Source organism: Electrona antarctica, assembly GCF_951216825.1.
Source record: "Electrona antarctica genome assembly, chromosome: 14".
In the NCBI taxonomy this organism is placed as follows: Eukaryota; Metazoa; Chordata; class Actinopteri; order Myctophiformes; family Myctophidae; genus Electrona; species Electrona antarctica.
Genome location: NC_136795.1, coordinates 16,408,097 through 16,433,756, shown reverse-complemented (window position 1 = coordinate 16,433,756; position 25,660 = coordinate 16,408,097). Strand labels below are relative to the sequence as shown.

The 25,660-nt window shown below is 45.7% G+C and overlaps 1 protein-coding gene across 1 annotated transcript in view; it reads right to left on the bottom strand.

Annotated features, from left to right (window-relative positions):
• Positions 1-1,021: 1,021 nt before the first annotated feature.
• Positions 1,022-25,660, bottom strand: part of cacna1aa (calcium channel, voltage-dependent, P/Q type, alpha 1A subunit, a) — a gene marked incomplete at its 5' end in the record, with an annotated part of 149,325 nt that continues 124,686 nt past the window's right edge. Inside the window, 10 exons of the mRNA XM_079519710.1 lie at positions 1,022-2,459; positions 4,482-4,963; positions 5,664-5,886; positions 8,314-8,352; positions 11,380-11,493; positions 13,272-13,404; positions 13,979-14,094; positions 18,417-18,520; positions 21,248-21,355; positions 22,664-22,778. Of these exons, the coding sequence (XP_079375836.1) occupies positions 1,578-2,459; positions 4,482-4,963; positions 5,664-5,886; positions 8,314-8,352; positions 11,380-11,493; positions 13,272-13,404; positions 13,979-14,094; positions 18,417-18,520; positions 21,248-21,355; positions 22,664-22,778 (2,316 nt within the window). The 3' untranslated portion in view covers positions 1,022-1,577. The remainder of the gene's footprint in view (positions 2,460-4,481; positions 4,964-5,663; positions 5,887-8,313; positions 8,353-11,379; positions 11,494-13,271; positions 13,405-13,978; positions 14,095-18,416; positions 18,521-21,247; positions 21,356-22,663; positions 22,779-25,660) is intronic.

The following is a 25,660-nucleotide window of genomic DNA, read 5'->3' as shown; positions in this document are numbered from 1 at the left end:
CCATTGCTCAACGTTTTAAAGAAAAAAATACACACACACACACACACACACACACACACACACACACACACACACACACACACACACACACACACACACACACACACACACACACACACACATATATATATATATATATATATATATATATATATTTTTTTTAAATAACATTCTACTGTATTAGTGATATATTATCATAAAATATTTGTGTTTTGGCAATTATTTGGGAGCCCACTTGTAATATCCTTGCGGCCCATGGCCCATAGATTGAGAACCACTGGTTTTGTGTGTGTGTGTGTGTGTGTGTGTGTGTGTGTGTGTGTGTGTGTGTGTGTGTGTGTGTGTGTGTGTGTGTGAGGCATCATCAAAAGGAGGGGCGAGAGAGAAAAGACAAAAGAGAAGAACCTCCGTCGATTAAGACAATAAAGGACAGAGGAATCACAGAGCCTTCAACACAGTAGATTCTCATCAATAGAATTTGTGTTTCTTTATGTGTTCGTTAATAATTCTTTTTTTTTATTACTCATGCAGGACTCCACAGGGCGTACAACTTTGCACGTCTAAGAGACGAAGCTGAGTGTGTGTGTATGTGAGGGTGTGTGTGTGTGTGTGTGTGTGTGTGTGTGCGCGCAGGCGTGTGTGTGTGTGTGTGCTCGTGGGGAGGGGAGTGCAGATGATTCAAGTTTCAATATTTTAGAAGAAGAAACAAGAGGAGGAGGAAGCTGCAGCAGATGTAGAAGAAGAAATACTGCATACTGTTAAACAAAACGGCTTTTTTATGTCTCCTTCCTCACAGATTTAGGGGTTTGGCTGAAATGATTCATATTTTTCTCTTTTTTGGGGGGGTGGGGTGGGGGGGGGGGGTGGGGTGGGGGGGGGGGGTGGGGTTTGTTCGGGGAGAGCCACCCCTCATTTCATACATAGTTTTACATCCCTCCCTCCCGCCCTACACCCCCACCGACCACCCCCCCTCTCAGCACATAAACGATCAGTCTTGTCCACATTTAAGAGTAAACACAGATGATAAAACTCATCAATATTCCCCCTCCTGCTGGGAGGGTTGGGTTTGATTCATTTTGCAACCAACGTAACTCCAGTTATTTCCAAAAAGAAAGAAAATAAGAAAGAAAGGAAACAAAGTGGTCGTTCTTCTCGTCGAGTCGCAGCTCTTGACATCTTGGTAAGTGGCTGTAGCTTGTTGTCAAAGGCATGACTAATGACACATAGAGAGTGGCGTCCCTTGTGCCTCTATTCAGAAAACACTGAAGAAAATTGAGGAGTTCTGAGGTTTGGCTTCCCTTGCGTCCTGTAAAAACAGTGTGTTACGCGCGGGAGGGTCATATAGGTGCGTTTGGCCGTTACCATTCCCGCTCCTTCCCGACAGCCCTCCTTTCTATCCGGCACGGCCTTCCATCCCCTGGGAAACATCGAGCAGGAGAGGAAAGGAAGAGGAACAGAGCAAAAAAAAGGAAGTAGCATGCCATACTGTGTCCCCCTGTCCTGATGGCAGGCATCTCTTCTCTTCATCCCCGCTGTCCCGTCTGTCCGTCCCATCCTCCCTCCCTTGTCCCCAGAGGCTAGCACCAGTCGTCCTCTTCCGTCTCATAGGGTTCATGCAGACCCTTGCGGGGCCCCCTGGGGTGGCTCCCCGGTGGAGGCACCTTGTGAGGCCCGGTGTGGGGGGGTCCGTGAGGGTGGGTGGAGGGTGAGGAGGAGCGGTACCCGTTGGGGAGGCGGCGCTGAGCGGTGGGCTGCCCCGGGCCCGGGCCCTGACCCTGACCCTGACCCTGGCCCTGGCCCTGGCCCTGGCCGGTCAGGGCGGTGGTGGGAGGGGGCGCGTGACCAACAGTCCTGGGTGAGGAGCGGCTGGGGTGGGGGTGAGGGTGGCTGTGGGGGTTGTTTGCGGGGTGTGGCTGCGGGGGAGGCAGGGGGTGGGCGCTGTGGGGCTGGGGCTGGGGCTGTGGCTGGGGCTGGGGCTGGGGCTGCGGTGGAGGCGGCTGAGGGTGGTTGGCCAGGCCATGGGGGTGGGGATTTCCGCCGCCTTGCATGAGACTCTGCTCGTAAGCAGGCGGCTCGTGGCGCGGGTCAAAGTCCTGGTAGTCCTGGTTGTAGAAGTGTTCGTTGCCTTCCACGGAGCCCCCTCCTCCTCCAGTGTCCCCCCAGCGAGGAGGCGGGTGGCGGCCCTGGTGGGGCGAGCCATGGTGGGGCTGCGGCGGCCCCTGGGGGGGCGGGCCCTGGCCCTGGGGTGGCTCTGGGGAAAAGTGGCGCTGCAGGGCCGAGGCGGGAGCGCGGCCCTGCGGCCCTCCGGACGGCGCGGGCATGGACTTACGGACCACGGGGGAATAGGTGACATGGGGCCGGGGGGTGGCGGGGGTCTGGGGCAGCTGGCGGCGGCCACGCCGCGGCGTGCTGGTCCCCGAGGTAGAGGGGACGGGACTTCCACTCACTGAACTACTGCCCTACACGAAAAGTGAAACACAGCAAATAAAAAGAACGAACCACAAATTCAACACAGACAGACAGACAGACAGAGAGATGGAGAGAGAGAGAGAGAGAGAGAGAGAGAGAGAGAGAGAGAGAGAGAGAGAGAGAGAGAGAGAGAGAGAGAGAGAGGCAGAGAAAGAGAGGGAGAAGTAGCGGACGGAGAATGACAAAATACAGAATGGATGGAGAGATGTAGGGTGAGATGAAAAATACACAGAAGAACAGCAGCAACGATCACAGTAACAATAAGAAGAGTAGATCAAGTGACAGTGTGTGGAGAGAGGAGAGTGGAAAGGAACGACATCCAAAAGCAGCAGGGCAGACAGGGCAGACAGGGCAGACAGGGCAGACAGACAAAGATTGCAATTGAACATAATTCCGTACAGAGAGAAGCAACACGTCATGCAGAGCAACAACAGACAAAAACAAAATAAGACCACAGGAGAAAAAAGGGGATAAATGTTGATTTACAAATGTCGATAAGGTTGGAGCAAATGCAACAGGGAAGATATGCGAAATGTGTTCATCTTTCTATTTGCATGCAATGGTTTAGTTTTCCCATTGTTCAACTTCTGTGTTTGTTTTCTTCTCTGGATATGGTTTACAACATGTTACACTGAGATGTGAAATAACTAAACTTAAGAAGCTTTTGTAGCTGCATGCCACAGACTTCACTACAGACTTCACCTTGGTTACATGTCTATGCAGTAAGCTAATCGTGATGACCATTTATTATTAACCTGATGGTGTTGCTCGAGTTCTCAACGTGTAAGTCATTTTGGGTGAACCATGCGGTTCAATATTATACATACCGTAGAACCGTTGCAACAATAGTATGCATGTGCAATTTATGTGACTCAACAGTAATGACAAATGAAATTCGGAAAATAACATTGAATTCTTCACTGGTAGCAATAATGTAGAGGGTCTTTGTCGACACTGCACTCCAAGACCAACATATAACACAGAGAGTCAGTGTGCCAAGGTCAAATGACAAGTGTCTTTCAACCCATTTCTTTTCACTCAAGTTATTTAGGATATGTGCAGTTAAATATTTTTGATTGCCTATAGCTGTTGGTATATTATAAGGGAAAGGTGTGGCAAAACTGAGAGAAAGCTGACAGCCTAAAAGGATTTAGGCTGAGGAAATAGAGATGACACTCAGATACTCAAATATACACATTGATGCATATTTGTTGGGTTACTGGGACAGTGAACTGATGATGTACGTAATAGTGATAATATTACACTGCACACCTGTGATATTACGGTACTTATCTCTGATAAGTGATAACATATGCTTTTCATGCATGCACACATCTGTTAGCGTGCATGTATTGGCATAATGGTGCATGTACTCAATACATGTATTGGCATAATGCTGCATCTAGGTTTACACGTGCGCATACATAAACGTGCCGTTTGGGAAAACATGCATCTTGTGCATTATTTTATTTATTTTTTCCTCTTTTTGCTTGAAGCAAAAACACAAGATGCAGTGGTTTTCGTGCTGAGAGCACACATACCCATAGATATATATAAGAAAGGCTAGATGGCTCACCCGCGCTCTGGCCAATGGAGAGAGACGTTGCTACGTGGCGGCCATCTTACCGAGGGGCAGCATAACATTGTGTCTATGGCAGGTATATGGAGCATGTACTTTGTAAATAACCATAACTTGCTAAATTTTCAACCGATTTTCAAACGGTTTGGTTTGTTATAAACGTCAGAGGCGTCCACATACTTATATGCTTTTATACGATATATAAAAAACAAAATTAAGCAGATAAGCATCATAGCCACGTTGACAATGTTTGTAATAAACCAACCCGTTTGTAAGGGAGTTATGACTATTTTTGTTTGAGCTGCCATTGAACATAATGTACTGTAGCCCCTCAGCAAGATGGCCGCCGGGTAAACTACGTCAGAGACTCCGCCTTGAGCCATCTAGCCTTTATATATGTCTATGCACATACCCACATGTACCAGAAGCCCACCTGTCTGTGTGTGAGGCATTCTCGGCCCTCGCTGGGCGATCGCGACCAGCGGCGGTCCCGGTCTTGGTCACGCTCCCGGTCTTGGTCACGCTCCCTGTCGTGCTCTCGCTCCCTGTCGTGCTCTCGCTCACGGTCGTGCTCTCGCTCACGGCCGTGGTCCCGGTCGTGGTCGTGCTCTCGCTCCCGGTCGTGGTCCCGGTCGTGGTCCCGGTCGTGGTCGCGGTCGTGGTCACGATCCCGGTCGTGGTCCCGATCCCGTTCGTGGTCCCGATCGCGGTCGTGGTCCCTCTCTCGGGAGGGCCTGTGTCCGTACTCGCCCCCTCGCTCCCCCGGCACGTATCGCTCCTTGTCTATGGAGCCGTGGTGATGGTGGTGGTGGTGGTGATGCTTGCGGTCCTTGGCGCGGCCGCGGTCCCTGTCGCGCTGCTCCTTGGACGTCAGGTCGCCAGACTGGGTGGTGGTGCTGAGGTCTGTACCCAGGCCTGATGGCGATGGAGATGAGAGCTCTTATACTGCCCTTACTGGACAAAACCCCTCATGTTAATGCAGTACATCACAACACAGAGCCATAGGGTCCCGGAAGGTGGTCCTTGGGTTCTCTATCTAATCCAGGCCTAATTGGCTTCCAAAAATTGTGGGAGGATCATGCTGAAGAGAGACACAATGCCTTTTTGCACAATGCCGCCCTAATTTTGTCCTTTCGACAAAATTATTAAAGATGGAGTGCCGTGATTTTTTTCCACCCTAAATCATGATCATCGGGTGTTATTATATAAGGAGGGAGATTTTTTCCCAAAAACGTATACAGTATTTGTTAAAATGTTTTTATGTGGACACTCCCAACAGTTCATTAAATATGACTGGTGTGCCTGGTGGGTGGTGATGTTTGGTGATACACCTGAACTGACCAGCACGGTTCCAGTCTGAGCGCTTCTGATCCAAAATAGAACAGTCAATTAATAGACCTGGAGCACGTTATTGGTTTGCCAATACCTTCTGGTTTACAGTACTTTTTCATTAATGCCCCGACCTTCTAACAGAACCACATCTTAAAGCCCCCTATTTCTAGAGATAATATTGTTACTGTACTGTACCTTTGCATGCAAAAAACAGTTAAACTCCCTTTAATCTTCCCTAATCTAACCTTCCCAAATCTTATGGAATGTCCCTGCAGACACCAACCTGTGTCTCCCTCCGTGTACTGGCGACAGAGGGACCTCTCAGATGCCCGGTGGCCGCGGTCTTTCCGCCGGTGGCCGTGCCGCGTGGCTCGGCTCCCCTCCTCCACTATGACACGCTCCATGGCATAGTCATCTGCCGCGCCCCTTTCTCTGTGGCCCCGCCCTGACCTGCTGTGGCCCAGGGACGAGGCCGAGCGCTTCATGGGACTGTTGTCGGTGATGGTCTAAAAGAGAGAAAGAGAGAGAGAGACAGAGAGAGAGAGAGATAGACCGCCACAGACAAAAGTGTTTCCGTTGCTCTTAAAGTTTCCTGTGAGGCTTGTGTGTGGTGCGTGTGTGGTCCATTGTCTTTATAGATGTGTGTACGGTACCACCACATCATGCTGCCCTTCAGGCAGAGAAGACACAAAGAAGAGAGAACAAAAGATTAAGAGAAAGAACATGGAGAATAGAGAGGAAAAAATGAAAAGAAAAACCAAAATGACAGAGCTGAGGTGCAAAAGGCCATGCCTTCCATGCATCCAGAAGTTCCTGGTAAAAGTTAAAAAGTAAAAGCCCCCCCCGCCCCACACAACCCATGTAAAATGATCATTCCAGACTGCATAAAACCCCACTCTTCAAAGCCACTCTATTTCAGCTTGCCTTTCTCCAGCCATGCAAGCACATAGGGGCTCTCCTGAGTCCGAAGCCATGAGGTTTCCACTCTGAAGGCATGACAGCAGGAAAGAGCCTATGTCGCCACTGGTTGGCTCAGGTGGGAATGGGAGCGCGCATGAGTGCATGGGAGCTAGCTCTACCAGGCCGATTCAGTGCTGAATCCTCATGGCGGCTGAATCTGTGAGTTTTTCCTGGATTGGTTGACAGATGACTAAGCGCTAATTGCTTGGAAAAAAGGGAGATTTCGTGGCCCCCAATAGGAGTAGCACTGAGAATGTTCTCTCACACGCACACGCACACACACGCACACACACGCACACACACACACACACACACACACACACACACACACTCAAAAAACAAACAAACAAAACATTCACGCACACATACGCACGCAGCCACAGCCACGCACACGTACACAGACACACCACCACAGGCACACATGCACAAGTGCTACTGCTCTAATAACAACCTTGACAGACGAGCACACAGGGTGACATAGAGCAGCCACGACGAGACAGAGGTCAGAACAGAACAACAGGTCAAACAAAAGACACATCATAAACGAGGATGACAGTGATTGGGGAGGGGGAGGGGCAGGGGCAGGGGGAGGGGAGGGCCACGTCAGAATTCAAGACAGTTCTGAAACCAGCCTGCATCCCAGGGGTGTCATTTGGGGTCTCGGGAGATGACAATTTCCCACCCCCTTAGTGTTCACAATAAATTCAATTATTTTACACACATTTTCCCCAACTCTGATTTTATTTAAAAAAAAATGCAGATGAAAGTGATTTCAGATCAACGTTGAGTTATAGATGATCTTCTTGACTGCAACCATATATTAATTAATCACTTTAAACCTGGCATCCATATTTCAGCCATGTCATTAGAGATAGATAGATATTTATTTTTTTATTTAATAAAATAAATGCATATAGAGGAAATAGGAGATCTATGGTACTAATAGGTCAGCTTTTTTAAGATTAAGATATGTGACATTGTTGTTGGGCATTTCAGTATATGCACACCTTGTTAAATATTGGTAGTTTGCGGGTTGCGTTCTTTTTTTATTATTATTATTATTTTAATAGCAAATACTGTAGTTGCTTATTTGGGCTTACTTCCGTTCCTATTTATCCGCAAAATCTGAAATGATTTTGTGCCAGAGACACCCATTCAAGATTTCTGTACATTTCTGTAGCCTAGATTGAAAATGTTTCAAAAACATTCCACATTTTTCCTTCTTTTTCAAGATTTATTTAGAAAATAGCACATCTACAAGCTCACACCGCGTCACATTGTGAGCTTGTAGATCTGGTATTTTCAAACAGACAATGTGTATAGATTTACTGTGCCCTTGGCCTAGGTCGCCTCTTTTGCACAGGTTGCTTATGTTCTCTTGCTAAATCTGGCAACACTGGCGCCAATAGAATAAGCTGAGGATGCCAGAATCAAGTGGGAGGAGAAGTGGGCCGGCGTGGGATCTGGTCACTGAGATGAATAATGACGAGGCTGATGTGCGAGTCGTCAGTGGTGCAAGTCTGGCATTCAGAATTTACTTTAGTAAAAGTTATAGCCGAGTTAAAAGTACAATATTTAAGTAGTAAAACTAAAAGTATTACTATAGTACATCAGTAAAGTAAAAAAAAACACTCAAATGTGTACTTAAAAGCACAGCACCTGAGTTTAATGTACTTAGTGACTTTACAGCAGTGCGAGTCGCTGCATTCAGAGCCAGAGGAGTCATGAGGACAAACAGCTTGATGAACAGAAGCTGAAAGCTTTACAAGACTGAACCAGGAATGGACGTACGTAAGACCAAAAGCACGAGGGAAGGGATAGAAGGGCTGAGGGGGAAAAGGTTGTGGTGAGGAACTAACCGCAGACAATGGAGAATAGAAAAGGAAATAAGGAATAGAGTTAAAGAACCAAAGAGTGGGACAGAGAGAGAGAGAGAGGAAAAACGGAAGACGAGAAGAGTTACAGGTACATACACTGAGATTATGGCCACGTTGTCTCCCTCTCTTCTGCTGCTGAATGAGTGCAGAAAACACACACGCACACGCACAGATACAGACACAGATACACAGACACAGATACACAGACACACACACACACACACACACACACACACACACACACGTACACACACACGCACGTACACACACACACACACACACACACACACACACACACACACACACACACACACACACACACACACACACACACACACACACACACACACACACACACACACACACACACACACACACACACACACACACACACACACACACACACACACACACACACACACACACACACACACACACACAAACGCACGCATACACAGTGGCACAGATGTACAGACAGACAGACAGACAGACAGACAGACAGACAGACAGACAGACAGACAGACAGAAAGAGATGGATGGATGGATGGATGGATGGATGGATGGATGGATGGATGGATGGATGGATACACAAAGAAAGAGTAAAGGGGTGTGATGGGAGTGTAAGTAAATAGAAAATAATACAGATATTATGTATTTGTGTGTGTGTGTGTGTGTGTGTGTGTGTGTGTGTGTGTGTGTGTGTGTGTGTGTGTGTGTGTGTGTGTGTGTGTGTGTGTGTGTGTGTGTGTGTGTTGAGGGGTGGGGGGTGGGGTGGGGGTAGAGGGGGGAAAAGACAGAAAAGAAAACACAGTGGTTAAACACTGAGGCAGCCAGGATGATGAGGTTGGGACTGAGTAGAGGACTTACCACACACACACACACACTGTGGGCAGAGCCAAATACACTGTTACAGTATTTACACACGCCATGGTGACGGCTCTATTCACAATGACTGCGGTCACCATGGCGCCAACATCAACAAATACGTACATACGTACGTGTGTGTGTGTATGTGTTAACATAATATCGTTGCTGTCGGGAGGAAACCACCTAACTCCATAACTCAATTTTTGAGGTTTTTGATTTTGTTACATAAATCAGTGCTATTGAACACCCTTTACGTCTGTGTGTTCATTGGTTAAAACAATATTGAACCAATGGAAAGCGCTTTGGACACAACCTCTTAACTCCATTGGACCCTCAAACTGTCTGCTAAAACAACTAACTCAAGTCACAACAGCAACTTTGATGTTGCAGCATTGCTTTGTTTGCAAAATATAAGGTTTTCTTCATTTCCTGAAAAATGAACATTTTGGAGTTAGGTGGTTTCTTTCCGACAGCAGAGATATAATGTGATATATTATACAGACGCACACACACAGACACGCACAAAAGACTGAAACCACAGACAATGGTGCGAGATATAGGAACACAGCAAGGAGTGAAAGCACACACACTTTACACTATGGAAGCACACAGACATGTACACACACATGACATATTTTCCTTACCATGGTTATTTATCAGCTAATGGACACACAGATACTGATACACCGATGCACACGCACAAGCACACTGGTGCTTGCGCACGCACGCACGCACACACACACGCACGCACGCACGCACACACACACACAGACACACACATGGACAAGCACACACGCACACGCACAGTTGCACACACACCTCTATCTTGAAAAAATATTATATGGGTCGAGGATAATAAACAAATCTATCCCCGTTTGTTTCAACCTGGTCATGAAGAATGTACAAGAATTTATGCTACATTACGTTGGCTGCAATAGTTGTTGAAGGTAATTCCCAGAATATAAAAAAAGAACAACAACAACAAACAAAAACAAAACATCAACATATATGCACGGTCCTTCAACAGGAAGGAAGGAATTATGTGATAAAGTGAGAGAAAGAGAGAGAGTTACGGGGGAATAAAGGTAAAGCTAAAGGAAGAAATCCCGGACCCTGACAGAGGAGAGAAAGTAATGGGAGATGTACTGTACTGTACTGTCTGCATGTGTGTGTGTGTGTGTGTGTGTGTGTGTGTGTGTGTGTGTGTGTGTGTGTGTGTGTGTGTGTGTGTGTGTGTGTGTGTGTGTGTGTGTGTGTGCGCACACAACACAGGTATATGAGACTGTCTCAAGGGGATGAGTGAGTTAGGATGATGGAGAAAAGACAACCACAACTACACACCTTCATGCAATAGGAGGAGGACGGGGAGAGAGAAAGGGAGAGAGAGAGAGCTCTAGTCCTGTTGTAAAGGTCCTGTTCAAAATGTTCATGAAGATGCTACATATATTCTACCGTGTCTCAATTCGTTAATGAATTGGGAGAGAACCCAACCGCTTTTCATATGATACGATGCTTTATCACATACCCAGCTTTTATTTGCAATATGCTTGCAATGACTGGTCAGCCGCCCTAATCATTGCAAGCCAAAGTGCCACCACACACTGAACTGTCACCCGCTGTAGAAGGAACTCAGACTCACCATGGCCAAAAAATGGACGAAACTCGCCCCCGCCACACACGTTTACAATGGGTATAGTACGATAGAATTCACAGCTGAGACACTGGAGTTTATCCGGGTGCAAAGGAACCAGAACAGAGCGAAAGGCACCTATGGTACCAACACCTTCAATGTTCTGAGCCAACTCCCTCCCCACACTGTAGGACAATCCCTGCATTATCGTTCACTGGGGCAGTTCCTCATTGACAGTAATGTTAATTAAGTTAGAGTGTTGATACATTTTCTAATTGTCCTTTTTAATAAATAAGATAATGGGTATGTGATAAAAAAGAAAATTATCACCCAGACTTTCGAGAATGCCTGGATAATAATGCACTGTATGTGTATCCATTAATACCTTTATCGATACCGAATGTTAAACTACCGGTAGTCATTTATCATATTACTTATATATATTCATATATATATATATATATCGATAGATTTTTATTTTATTTCCAAATTTTCACTGTTATACTCAAGAAACCAGAACAGCAAATCCAGTCAGACCTTGTGCGAAACAGAAGGAGACAAGAAACGTGAGTGACTGAGGGAAGCAGGGAAAGGGAGGGCGGGAGAGAAAGAGAGAGGGGAGGGGGGAGAGAGAGGGGGGAGAGGGAAAGGGTGAGTGTGCTCACTTGGTTGTCGCCAGGAAGGCGGGGCATGGAAGCAGCCCTCCCATGGCCTTCCATTGGTAGAAAGTGCTCGGTATCCGAGTAACCGTCCCGCCCCATCTCTCTCATCTCTACCGTCTGTGAAGACAGAGCAGGAGACGGTGTGATTGGCTGCCGTGGAAACTGAGAGGAGGAGGGGCTTAAATTGGTCAGGAATAGGAAGGTGAGAGCCGAGGAATGCGACTGAGTGTCAGGTAAGTATTAGACCGACGTTAGCGGGATAATATGGGGAGATTGTATGTATGTGTGTGTGTGTGTGTGTGTGTGTGTGTGTGTGTGTGTGTGTGTGTGTGTGTGTGTGTGTGTGTGTGTGTGTGTGTGTGTGTGTGTGTGTGTGTGTACGTGTGAGTGCGTGTATGTATGGGTGAGTGCGTACGTGCGTGCGTGTATGCATGTGTATTGTGTGTGTGTACAGTATGCGTGTGCAGTATGCAACTGCATGCTAACTTGACCTTGTCCTTTATTGGTTTGGTGGTGTTGTGAATGGATGAGTGGAAGGTTTGATTTTTTATTTAATTATTTCCAGGTAAGTCACAGGCTGGTAAAGTGCTGCTGAAGCTGGTATGTGCACCAGCACTGCAGGGTAGATAGATAGATAGATAGATAGATAGATAGATAGATAGATAGATAGATAGATAGATAGATAGATAGATAGATAGATAGATAGATAGATAGATAGATAGATACTTTAGCTGAAAAATGACCAAAAATAACCAAATGTTAGCTGAAACCTAAAATGAGAACGAAAGTACGAAGTTATGAAGCAAAACGCAAGAGACAAGTAAGAGAGTAAGAGAATGAGAGAATATATATCACGCCTAAAGATGGCAGTAGAGAAGAGATCACTGGTTCCAGGTATTGACTGAGGGTAGGATGGGGCGAGGTTAGCTCTGAACTGACCTGTCTGCCAATGGGTTGTAGACCAGGAACCAATGGACCAAAAGATTAGGGACATGAACCCGAGCGTCCATAATCTAGAGCATTTAGCAAAGAAATGCCAATCTACAAGCTTATAGATTCTGAATTGCCTCACGAGGATCGTATAGCTGCTTTTGCCATGCAAATGAATGCTGTCAACATCACATTTTGGGTGGGAGGGTGGGCTTGTGGTTGGGTAGGTAGGTAGGGGATTTAGCTACAATAACATGAAAGCAAAACAGCATTTCATGTTAAAGAGAGTCCATTTAAGAAATGCAACGATGTCGATGAGTTTAGTAACACTGTAGCTAACACACCTGATGTCATGGTGGACAAGAATCATGGGAAGGTGTTTATACTAGAAGTGGGCGTGTTCATCCATGTTCGAAAAGGATTTATTATTATTATTTATTTTTTATTATTATTATTATTTATTTATTTTATTATTTTAAAGGATTATATTTGGGAACTTTAGGACATGTCTTTAAGACTGGAGGTCAGGGCCTGTCTTAGGCTTTAGACTAAAGCCCTAACCAAGGAGTTGCATGGAGACCCTCTGGTGTGGTTAGGGCTTTAGACTAAAGCCCTAACCAAGGAGTTGCATGGAGACCCACTGGTGTGGTTAGGGCTTTAGACTAAAGCCCTAAAGACAGGGCTTTAGACTAAAGCCCTAACCAAGGAGTTGCATGGAGACCCACTGGTGTGGTTAGGGCTTTAGACTAAAGCCAAACATCTGCTCCGTGGGAGCACGGCAGTATTGAGATTTACGTGTGTTATCACTGTACCCAAAGGTTTGATCGCTGCAGTTGATTATGTCCTGTGTAATGGCTCTTACGGATGAAGATGATGAATATGGTGTGTGTGTGTGTGTGTGTGTGTGTGTGTGTGTGTGTGTGTGTGTGTGTGTGTGTGTGTGTGTGTGTGTGTGTGTGTGCTACCTGTGAGTTCGTCATGCTCTCCTGGCCATCCTCGGGGTGACCTTCGGGGCTCCAGCTGCCTGTCTTCTGGGTCATCTCCTGAGCCCGTGCAGTCACCCAGGACTGGCTCTCCGGGATTCCACCCTCCACTGGCCTATGGCGGGCGGACGGACACACACACACACACACACACACACACACACACACACACACACACACACACACACACACACACACACACACACACACACACACACACACACACACACACACACACACACACACACACACACACACACACACACACACACAATTACAATTATCTCACAAAGAAGCATCAAGCACTCACACGTGTGCGGTTGCACATTCCCCCCTATAAGCAAACACACAAGCATAGTGTTTCAAACAGTATCATCTCTGCTGCTGTCTGTCTGTGTGGACCGACAGGAGGTGGACCCCTCCCACAACCTCCATGGGGGGGGGTCCTTGCTGAGAACGGGGGTGGAGGGAGGGAAGGAAGGAAGGATGTAAGGAAAGAAGAGGCGAAGGATGGATGGGAAAGAGGAAGGGAAGAATGGATGAGAGAGAAAGAAAGAAAGAAAGAAAGAAAGAAAGAAAGAAAGAAAGAAAGAAAGAGAAAGAGAAAGAGAAAGAAAGAAAGAAAGAAAGAAAGAAAGAAAGAAAGAAAGAAAGAAAGAAAGAAAGAAATGAAAGAAAGAGTTACTTACAGGGTGTTGACAGGGTCAGCGTTCTCGGGTGCAGGGAGGGCATTGTTCAGTCCCGGACCCCCGTCCTGGGTGGGGGACGGTGGCTCCACGCGCTGAAACAGTAATGGCGTTCGATTCTGTGTAAGATATACAACATGGCCCGCGCCAGCTATCAGGCACACTAACAGGCAAAAGGCGGGGGGCAGAGCAGGAAAGGTAGAGGGGGGTCAGGGGGCTTTGGGAGGCCGGCGGAGGCGAGGACTCGGCCTCTGAAGTGCATGCCATCCAGCGAGGGGAGAGAGGAGGAAGAGGAGGAGGGGAAAGGCATGGGAGAGGAGAGAGAGAGAGAGAGAGAGAAGGCACATCTCCGGAGACGTTGACAACAGGTGATGGTGTCTGATTGAGACAGCACGTGGCATTCTGAGACTCTGAGTTTCTGCTGTTTGGGAAGCTGTCCATAAATTGTGGATATATGAATGGATGGGATGGGATCGTTGGGGTCTGGAGTCAAAGCATTTGCCTATAGTATTAGTATAGTCACTTTGAATCTACTGGCGGAGGCCTTTAATCATTATTTGAGATCAGCCCTCTCAAAGTCTAAGATGCTAAATACTGTACGCTAGCAGCAAATGTGACTCCAAAACCGGTAGCAGTTTGTAGCCTGTTTGGCAGAGAAAAATGTTGGCATTGTGTTTCGGCAAACCACATTATGTTGAATTTTCTGAATCGAAAATACATGCTGTAAAACCTATTATCTCCATATCCAATGATCATTAATCGCTTATTTTATGAAATTATCTATTTACTAGTTTTATAATCGAGTCAATTGATTAGTTCGATTAACTGCACCACTAAACACGAATGGTGCTGAGTCTGTTTGGCCATCGCAGGCAGCGCTCGGCCGCGCCTCACAGGGCTTTGGGTTTGCCGAAACTTAAAATGTCAAAAAAATGTTTTCTCTGCCGGGTTGGGCCTTGAGGTTGTTAGATGGGATGAGGTAGCACGGCAGTTAGCAAACATGGAGCAGTCCAAGAAAAGGCTGGAATCATAGCATTACACAATTCAACAAGCTTTTAAACTAACCAATCATGGGAGAAAAGGGTAAGGACTCAACTAAAGATATTAAAGAAATGGAAAGAAAAAGGAGGATACTGGCTGGGGCAGTCACAGTTATTAAAAAGAAAAGGAGGGGATATGAGGGGGACACAAATGGAGGGATAAATCACTTCATGGCAGCATACAACAGTCCTGTAGAAGAGAACATAAAGTAGGAGAAATGCATGATGGAACAAGACAAATTCAAAATGCCACATTGTGACATGGAGTTATTAGTCATCCACTTTAAAAAGACACAGCCACAAATTTGCTTCCACGTTCATCTGTTACCATCGGATGTTGTACGTTTAAAAGTGGATGGGTAATAAGTTGGCGGTCATCTGCTGCATTCGCACTCAAACCATTTGTCAAAACTCTGAAACAAGCAATTCTTCCAAGCTGCACACTCGTTCCTTCATTCATGCAAATCTGTCATGTTCAGCACACTCAACCAGGATTCCCTTATCTAACGGCACCTGCCTGGGAAGTGCTTTTGAATATCACATCATCTACATGATCAGTAGGAGTAGGAGGTAAACAAATGGTTCTCAAATCTTTTAATTACTTTCAAGGAGCCCCCAGTTTGCAGTTTGGTATACATTAAGCCACCTTTAATCTCTATGGTCACTTTGATTGCGTTATTGTCTACACGCCGGCGGCATTAAGGTGGTGATCACATGACCTGCACAGTCTATAATTTATAATATACATTTTATTTATATATATATATAAAAAATGTAACAGGAGCTACAGTGTGCACATCCACTTGTTTCCCTTTGATTTCAGTTCATTTTGCGGCCACGAGGGGTTTGAGAACCACTGAAGTAAACAATAGAAAACACAATTAAATGGTGGGGTCACATTTGGACGAGGAAACAGGAAGGTGAGGAAGACAGGACGTGCAGAGGACAGGTGTGCAAGTGAGACATGGAGCAGAGGTTGGATTGTGTCATGGCATAGCAGGAAATAATAGGTGGAGTTGGTTGGCTGAAGGTTCACATATGCTTTCAGAAGGTATAGGCGACTTTTAGGCGAGTGTTTTGTGACATGGAAACGTTGCAAAGGTGATGTGTCAGGCTCAAAGGATAACATACTTTTACAATACTAGACTGGTACCCGGCTGTAGAGCACCGAGTCGGTAACAATGGAAGTTAGAGATCCAACACCTGTTGTACCCGTGTCAGAGTACCCGTTCCACCCATCTGTCTGTGTCCCTTTTATGCCAATATATGGAGATTTCTGTATCTGTTCCTCTGTGTCCCTTTATTCCTATATATGGAGTTCTGTGTCAGGCATGCCCAAATATGGAGTGTTGTGATGTCAGAACAGGCCATATGGAGCCTGGGCAGGGGCCCTGTCCAAAGCCCGGGCAGAAGCCTTTTGTGGTGGTTCTGGCCGACTCGACACCGGGCACTGCACTCCTTGTGGGGGTGTGGAACGTGTGTGTCGAATTTGAAGTCGCTGGGGCGAACGGTTCTCCAGTTATGTGCATTACAGCCGTACACACATACGTACGTACAGACAGACGTACAGAGACATGGTGCATTTATAGATACATATGTCCCCGCTGAACTGAATATGTATGACATTGATACTTTTAAAAAAAGTTTTTAATTATTTTTCTATTTTATTTTTTAATTTTAAGATTCATAAATTGTAATTGTATGTAATGTAAACGGTGAGGTACTCGCATGGGTATACTCTAGGGTTTCTTACCTCACCGGCACAACATCTATCGGTCTTCTTTCCAAGGGAAAGAAAGAACTAGTATTTTATGTACAGTATGTCCATACATGTTCTGTTGTGTAAAGCCAGGTCTTCTCAATTGAGAATTAAATGTATGCTTCTCAGAAAACTCTGCAGTGTTCCAGTACTTGGATTAGCCAAAGCTTTTTCTAGATTTGACCAGACTAAACGCTGTTAAAGGAAGTGTCTTATCGTTGGTTGCAGTTGACGTCAAGTCAACTGCTAACACAATAATCAACAACGAACAACTGAGTAGGATAATATATTATCATCAGTAAAATAACTGATTGTATGTAATGCTTTGGAGAGATAATGTTGACCCACAATGCCAACCAATGTAATCAATATCACATGAAGAATTATCATAATCCATGACCTAATGATATGGTTACAAGAAGATAATAAACTAAGTCAAGGATGTTGAATGCCAATGAGGGAATTATGGGCACATGTGTCATTCTCTGAGTGGAGAGAATTGTGAATGAAGTGAGAGTGAAATGCTTATAGGTCAGAGGAGAGAAGAAAAGAGAGGATCGAGGAGAAGAAGCGTTCAAAGCAGCCAAACATGGATGAAACATTTAAATTAAACATGTCAACATTAAACATGTTCTGTGAAGTTATTGCCTTTTATGTGGTAAGAATACAAATAACAAGATGCAAGGATTCATAAGCAACAAGGATTACAGTGCAGTGCAATGCTACGCTAACAGTCCTGGGGCAGCAGTCCGAGGGTAGGACAGGTGGTGGGGATGAACTCCTTGTTATGAAAGAACCAAGCTCAGATAAAGAACCCGTATAAAGGTTCACAGGAGGAAGAGCCATGGAAATTCACTTAACAATTACAACTGATCAAATAAATGAGTAAATTACAGAATATCATAATTTTCACTGCTCACTCGTATGGTGCAGCATGAGAAAATAAACCTAGTACAATGTTTAATGTCAACATTTTGAGTTATTGCGAACTACTGTTTCTTGTTCAACGGAAGGCGCACAGTAACGTTTGCCCAGCAGATGGCACTCCTATCCATGACATGTACTTGCCATGGCATGAGCATTAAATATTAGTTTAGACCAGCGGTTCCTAAACCTTTCAGCTCAAAACTCAAAATATGGGTAGAAAATAAACACAACCACTGTTCGGGGGTCTGCCATGACAACAGTCCCACCATGAGTCATGTGTGGCCCCCATGGGGTCCAAATATGCACCATTGCTCTAATCTAATCTGCACCTAACACTATTTAGATAATTTGGCTCTCAGGGGCCAAATTAGGGCCCCCTGGGGGTCACTGGTAGACTGTTGCGCCAATCCGCACCAAACTTGGCACAAACACTTTTCAGGGCTCTTCCATTTATTTATATTTACTCACACGACCCATACAAATGGTTGCAACATGACCCAGTGTTTCCCAAACTCTGGTTGAAACAAGGGTACCTGTACCTGCTCTCTACCGGGGGTGGAGGGGTGGGGGAAAGGGGGTGTATGTGGTCTCTACCGGGGGTGGAGGGGTGGGGGAGAGGGGGTGTACGTGCTCTCTACCGGGGGTGGAGGGGTGGGGGAGAGGGGGTGCAGGTGGTCTCTACCGGGGGTGCAGGGGTGGGGGAGAGGGGGTGTACCTGCTCGTCCTTCAGTGCCTGTGAACGCTTGATCTTGCTCTGACGGTAGTATTCCATGATCATCATGGCGGCATAGATTTTCCCAACCGTCAGGTCTGTGGCTGCTGAGAGAATGACAAGTTACCCTGCAAGATTAGACCCGTCGGTATGAACCCTGAGCGATAGCAATGGGAGAGAAGGGGGAAAGGCATGCATACACACACATATACACAAACACACACTCACACACACGCACACACACAAGCACACACACAATCACGCTCTCACACACATACACACACACTCGCACACAAACACACACAGAGACACACTTGCACGCACTCCACTCTCACACAAATACACAAACAACAAGGCAGTGGTCTTTTCACCAACAGTCAGACTTTGTATATTACATTCAATTTGTTTTCCTTTTCTCTTTTTTTAACTGAACAAAAATGAGTTTTTTTTTTAACTGAACAAAAAATTTGAACTTCATTCCCATGACCAAAAGCCATTCATTGTGTAGATATATTCTGGTTGATGTACAAATTAATAACACTAACTAAACAAAAGCCAACTTGGCTTTGAAGCTATTAAATAGCTTCAAAACCATTTTGGGTTTTGAAGCACAAATGCCAAATAATATAAATGCCAGGATGCCCATAATATTGACACTCTGAAAATGATGCTGTTAAAATTAGGTTTCCCTTATGAAATCCAAGTCATGTCTTCACAATGGAATGGTCTGGAGTCATCTCAAAGAGAGGTGCATTCACAGGCTTTGAGCTACAGTGTTGCGCATTTGTGTACTGTGTCTGCATACCACTCACCAGCGTGCTAAATTCACACCATTTCCATTTTCCATTCTCGTGTGTGACACACAAAAAAAACCTGAACACAGTGTTGCATACGCCTGGTGGTACATGGGAGGTCCACAGGGGTTATGAGAGAAAATAAAAAAGTTAACAAATATAACGGTTAAACTGTAAAAGAAAATATTTGCCATCACTGCTAGTTTATAAATAATTTTTTAAACTACTTTTTTATGAGCTGAATTCTGGACCTGGTCTGAAATTAATTGTTGGGCAATATTTTATTTTGAATATTGTGGGGTAACATCAATGTCAAGATTAAATGCTCATGAAATGGTGGGCGGAAACGCATCAATACAGCATTGTATTCTACAGCCAATTCTCCAAACCGTGAATTTAGCAACCTGGTGAGCAGCAGCAGCAGCACAGAACTTTGGCTTCAAACGCGGCTAGCCTTCAAATCTCATGCTTTCTTGCAGTTACTAGTAGCAACTAATAGCATTATGCAACTAGTGCTTTGGGACCCGTGCATTTGTTAGCAAGGTCATTAACATTGTGTCAAACTACACTATACGTTCTGCAAAAAGCACAGCCAGCAACATAGTCTACATTGCTGACTGGACCTGGAGTGAAAAGACATCTATAGAGAGCTGATCTATAGTGAGGCACCCTCTGATCTCAGGGACAGAGAACTGTTGGGTGTGAGCTTGTAGATCTGCTGTTTGTGATGCAACTAAGCATAACTCAGGCTTGAGGGTTCTGGGATTGTAGGTGTAGGTGAACTGTAGATGGAGTGTTGTTCTGGAATGTGCTTGTTTTATGTCTTAAATACTGTAATGTGTAGTACAGAATGTATTAGTGTACAGTCGTTAGTAGGGGAGTGTGTCAGTGTTTGCATGCAGTACAGGCCTGCAGTCTGTGTGGGTACGTGCGTACGTATGTATGTGTGCTGTGTACACATGCATATACTCTGCTAGCAGAATGGTTTAAGAAAGCCAATCCGTTCAGTACAGTTAATTCATAAATTAACTGTTAATTAATAGCTAAGTACCAGCTCAGTGGCCTTGTGTCCGCCCTGGGACTGGGAGGTCGGGGTTCGATCCCCGGCCGGGTCATACCAAAGACTCTGGTATGGGACCCTGCTTGGCACTCAGCATCAAGTGTTGGAATGGGGGGTTAACTATTACTTAATAGTTAAGTATCACCTGTCAGATCAGGACACACACGTGGACAAGTAATATTTGGACTGCCAGATGAACTGACATCGCACTCAAACTGAGCATCAAAAACGAAAAAAAAATCTGGTCCCCAGGGGAGGAAAATTGCTTTTACAGCTTCACCCAGGTGATGGCTGCTCAGATGGTTCTGATGCAGGCTGTTAAGGTGCGCTGTTCACACATTAGGCGAAGATGTTTTTTCATGCGGCCAGATTACAAAATGAATGCAAAGAGGCGAATTGATGCGATGTTGCATCGGCCGGCATGAATGACTGGCAATGCAAACGCGCAAAATTCGCCTCAATATTATATTCCATCTCGGGCGAAGTTCGCATCGCAAATGAAGCTACATGTGAAACATCTTGGCCTCCTGTGTGAATGCAGCTTTAGAGGTTAAAAGAGTTGTTCCGGGACAGACACGTAGAAGACGGGGCAGACCGAGGGTCGAACCAGTAACCTTCCGATTCCCAGACGTCCCATCTGTCCACTCAGCCAGGGCTTAACTGTGAATTCTGTGAATTGTGTCAAGCCCCATTATGTACGTATACAGGGTATTTTTCTCATTCGTGCGGTATGTTAGTAGGCCTGCCATGTGAATGCGTAGTGCGTGCAGGTTTTAGGGCATAGTGGTGTCAGCCGTATCAGAGGGTGCAGCGGTGAGAGAGACAGACAGAGAGAAAGAGAGAGAGAGAGGCTGAGAGAAGCAATCCTCTGGTGGCGGTGAACACGTAACAACACGGGACCGCGCCCGGGGAGGGGGTTGTGGTCGTGCAGCCATCAACGGGCCCCACCCCCCTCCCCTCCCGCACTTCCTGCAACTTACACTTGTGCGGCGTAACCAGCAGGTCCAAAGTCTTTTGAGAGAGACTAGGCCAGATTGCCATCATCTCTTTCCTGAGCTCGGCATCCATCTGGTGCTTGTCCACACCATCTGGGCACACATGCGAAACAGACATAAACGCGCACACACACGCACACGCACACACACACACACACACACACACACACACACACGGTGCACATATGGACACACACACGCACGCACGCACGCACAGTATACGTACGTAGAAATTGTACATCCGCATACATAAGGGAAAGCATGCCAGTCACACACACACCCACACAGTCAGATTGATACATTTATTCACAACATCAAAGAGAAACAAGAAGGATTGTACAGACGAGAAAACAAACGCGTGCGCACATGTACACACACACACACACACACACACACACACACACACACACACACACACACACACACACACACACACACACACACACACACACACACACACACACACACACACACACAGAGAAAAGGTCTTGTTAAAGCTTCACACACATCACATCACAGTCGTGCTGTAGTGTTAAAGTTAATGTGTGCAGTATTCAGCTATGGATAACTGATAGCCACTCTACTGTATACGCTATAGCGATTTCCTGAACATGCTTTTCAACTGAGACGAGTCCAAATCTACCATCTAACAGACAGGGTCATCCCGCCTCCACCTGGAACCAATAAGAACACATTACAAATGATGCATCTATCAGTAGCACATACACTAGAGCACTGGTTCCCAAACACTGGGTCGGGACCCATTTGTGTGTCGCGGACACATCTTTATGGGATGCAAGTAAATATGCCTTAATTTTTTGGTTTCCTACAGTACAATTACATATTTTTACGGAGGAAAAAAAAGAAAGAAGCAAAACTCATGAATTAAAAACGAACCCAATGATTTTTCTAAATAATGGAATAAACATATTTTTTTTTAATCTAAGAAATTCCATTAATTACAAAACAAATCTTAGTGAAAATAGCCGATCTACAAGCTTGTGAGCTTGTACTGTAGATCTGCTATATTTTCACTAGATTGGGTCCTGGGGAGACCATCAAATCTTTATTTTGGGTCACAAGCTAGAATGTTTGGGAACCGCTGCATTAGAGACAGATAAACACTACTGTACGTACAGTCTGCACTGTGTGCTGTTTTGTGCTGTACTCAAGATAAACTCGCCGGTGTCGTGCACCGAAGATAGCCAATCTACAAGCTCACAGCGTGCCGCCGCGTGGCACATTGTGAGCTTGTAGATCGGCCATCTTCACGCATAGATCAGGCGATAGACTGGGAGAGGCATCAGGGACGAGCCGCGATGCCCAGCTTCAAAAGGACACAGACAGCGCTACGCCGAGGTGACGACAACAAGGAGAGGACAAAAAGATGGCGTTCCAAACCTTCTGCAACCTTGGCGATCTTGATGTCCAGCGCCGTGCGGATCAAGGCCATGAGGGTGGAGTTGAAGTGGACCGAGTTGTCGTCGGCGACAGGCAAGTCCATGCGGAGAAGTCTCTGTGGGAGAGCCAATCAGGGAGGGAGGTGAGAAAAGCGGGAAGTATGCCAATGTGGCAGGTGTTTGGAACCTCCAGGAGACGGGGGAAGGGTGTGGATCTTTTTGTAGGGGCGGGGGGGTGATTTAAGGAGGCAGGGAGAGCTCTGAAGCATCTCGAGCAGGCACTGTGGGTCTGTCTCTCCCTCAGTCAGCGTAACTAGCCAATGTCTGGGACTCTACAGTACCACACCAAAATGTCTGTCAATTCACCCATTCTTGATTTATTTTGAGTGGTAAAGATGCAGATGAAGTTGCACATACTAGATATGGAACTCATTCTAATCTATTTTATGCACACTGCACAGATAACCTGTGAGTCTCAATGTGTTAATTTTTGTCTGGGCACAATAATATTTTGTCACCACAAATAGTATCTCTATTTGATATCGCTAAGTTGGTCCCTCGAGTCAAGCATTAATTTGTTTCCTTTTCACAGTAATATCAAAACAATTCCTGATGACCGAGAGCTCTCACAGGTTTGTTGACTGACAATTAGCATTTCATTGAAGAAATAGCAGAGACGGACTGAGCAGACCACCACCTGATACTCCAGAGCTCCCCGCAGTGGTTTGGAGGTTCACAGTAAAATAAGACAGCAACAACAGAGACCCAGGTGATAAACCAATAAACCAAAACCGAGGGACTGCAGAAAGGTGGGAGGGACACTGCCGTTTTTGTTTATCGGTTCTATCTTTCTCAGGTCTTGTTGGTTTAATAGATGCACATAAAAGCAACACACACTAATAGTTGACAGAGTGCCATTAGTGTGTGCGTGCGTGCGTGTGTGTGTGTGAGGTGACAGAGGACGGCGACAACCTAGACATGCAGCATCCCATGCTAACCCGCCCTGAACCCGACTAAACCCCTCTCATTCCACCCAACCCAAACATAACATTTTCCCTCCCCCTTGACAATCCCGTCCCCATGCAACATGCAATGCACACGCAATATGCCTCACAGGACAAGCAGCTGTGCAGCCGTACACAGAAAGCATCCTCTTGGCGACGTAAAAAAATGAGTTTGAGACTTATTTTTAAGTGGATGTTATACTGTGGGGAATACGTTTTGTAGACCATGGTAGAGCGGTGAGCTCTATCTGGGGTTCTCTGATGTATAATTTGGGAGAAATGGACACAGGCCTATAGTGTTAATAGGAGAGACATTGAGAAACATTCCGCACATTGAGGAAAACAAAATGGCCACCATGGCAGCCTTGTTTGTGTTGTAAGAGGGGAAAGGGGTACGTTTCTCTGGGGTGGGTTATAGGTGTCAGGAAAACATGAGACTTAAGCAAACTTGCTATCTGAAAATAGATGTGATAAAAGCAGAAAAGAAAAAAAACGTCTGACGTTGAGATGTAAAGGGGAAAAATAATTTGGACAAAGAAAACCTGTAAGATTATAATGTGCAAGCGCAAAAAAAGGACTAAAGGTAAAGGAAAAACAAGAGAAGAATGAAAGATCTACCACCACACAAGTTTGTAAGACAGCATTCCTGACAGAAGCCTCTACTGTCAAGATGGAGAAACAGTGGCGTTATGGGGGTCATTGTTCTGTGGGCTAGTTTTGGATTTAAAAGTCAAAGGGTAAGGGTTTGGACTGCTGTCAGTGGCAAGGTAGCGACATGTGGAGGGTGGAGGAACAGGCCAGGTACAGTAGAAACACAGAGACGAGGCTGTATTTTTGAGGCTCTATTTTTAAGTACCAGGTCTTATCACTTAACTTGAGACCTGGAGGCGTGGCCAATGCTATTTGGCTGTTTTGAGTGGCCAAACAGCATTGGCCACCCCTCCAGGTCTTAAGTTAAGTCATAAGACCTGGTACACGCAAAAAAGAGCCCCATCCGGAACATTGTCAATAGTTACAGAAACGTCTGCAAGCATTATCTCAGGTGGAAAGGGAAACTGGCCAAAACAACACATGTCGGTAGGGGGAGTGTTGTATGCATTGAACCATTGCATGTGCAGGTTAAGGGTTTAACTTTTACTCTTGGAGGGAGGCTGTTAGGAAGACTGACTATGGGGTAAAAAAAAAGAGAAGGTGAGAAATAAAGGAGCAAATATGAGGTGAAGCCTGCACAGAGATGGTAAGGAGGATGGGAGATATATCAGAGCATACGGAAGGAAGGAAAGAGTCTGAGAGATGGCAGCGGGAAGATACTGGGGAAGCTGCTCAGAGAAGAAACAGGGAGAGCGGAGCCTTGGGAGCATACCTGGGTCAAATAAGTGTTTTGGGAAGTTTTTATTAGTCTACGTACAGGTGGTGAATCACCGGGGTAGGTTGTCACATGGGGAGAATGCAACCTGGCAGAAAATGTAGGCAATCACATAAAAGTATTATGGAAAAACCTATGTTGTATACACTCAGTATTCTGCAGTGAACTTAACATACTGTGTATAATACTCTCTTATGTTGGTGCAGGCAGGGTAAAACATAACTCGAAAACATTTGGACCCAATACTTGACCAAGGTCTGCTTGGGGGAGGGAGGGAGATTTTGGAGGACAGCAATGGCTAGCGATGGAGAGATCTCCTGTGCCTACAGGCTGAGTGACTGTCTGCCCCTGAGGCTCACAGCGATCTGCCAGTGATGGGGCATAATGTTACGCATATAAAGGCAGCAGAGTGCAGGTTTAATAACAGCGATGTGTTAGATGGAATCACAAAATTGTTGCTCCTCAGCAATGTGTTGCAAATTATGTTCCATTTTTTTGTAGCATCACTGTGTATTTCCCATTTACATAAGAGGGAGACATGCACAGCGAGAAAATGCATAACGCTTGTGTGTGTGTGTGTGTGTGCGTGTGCATGTGTGTGCCTGTGTGTGCGTGTGTAGTGTGTGTG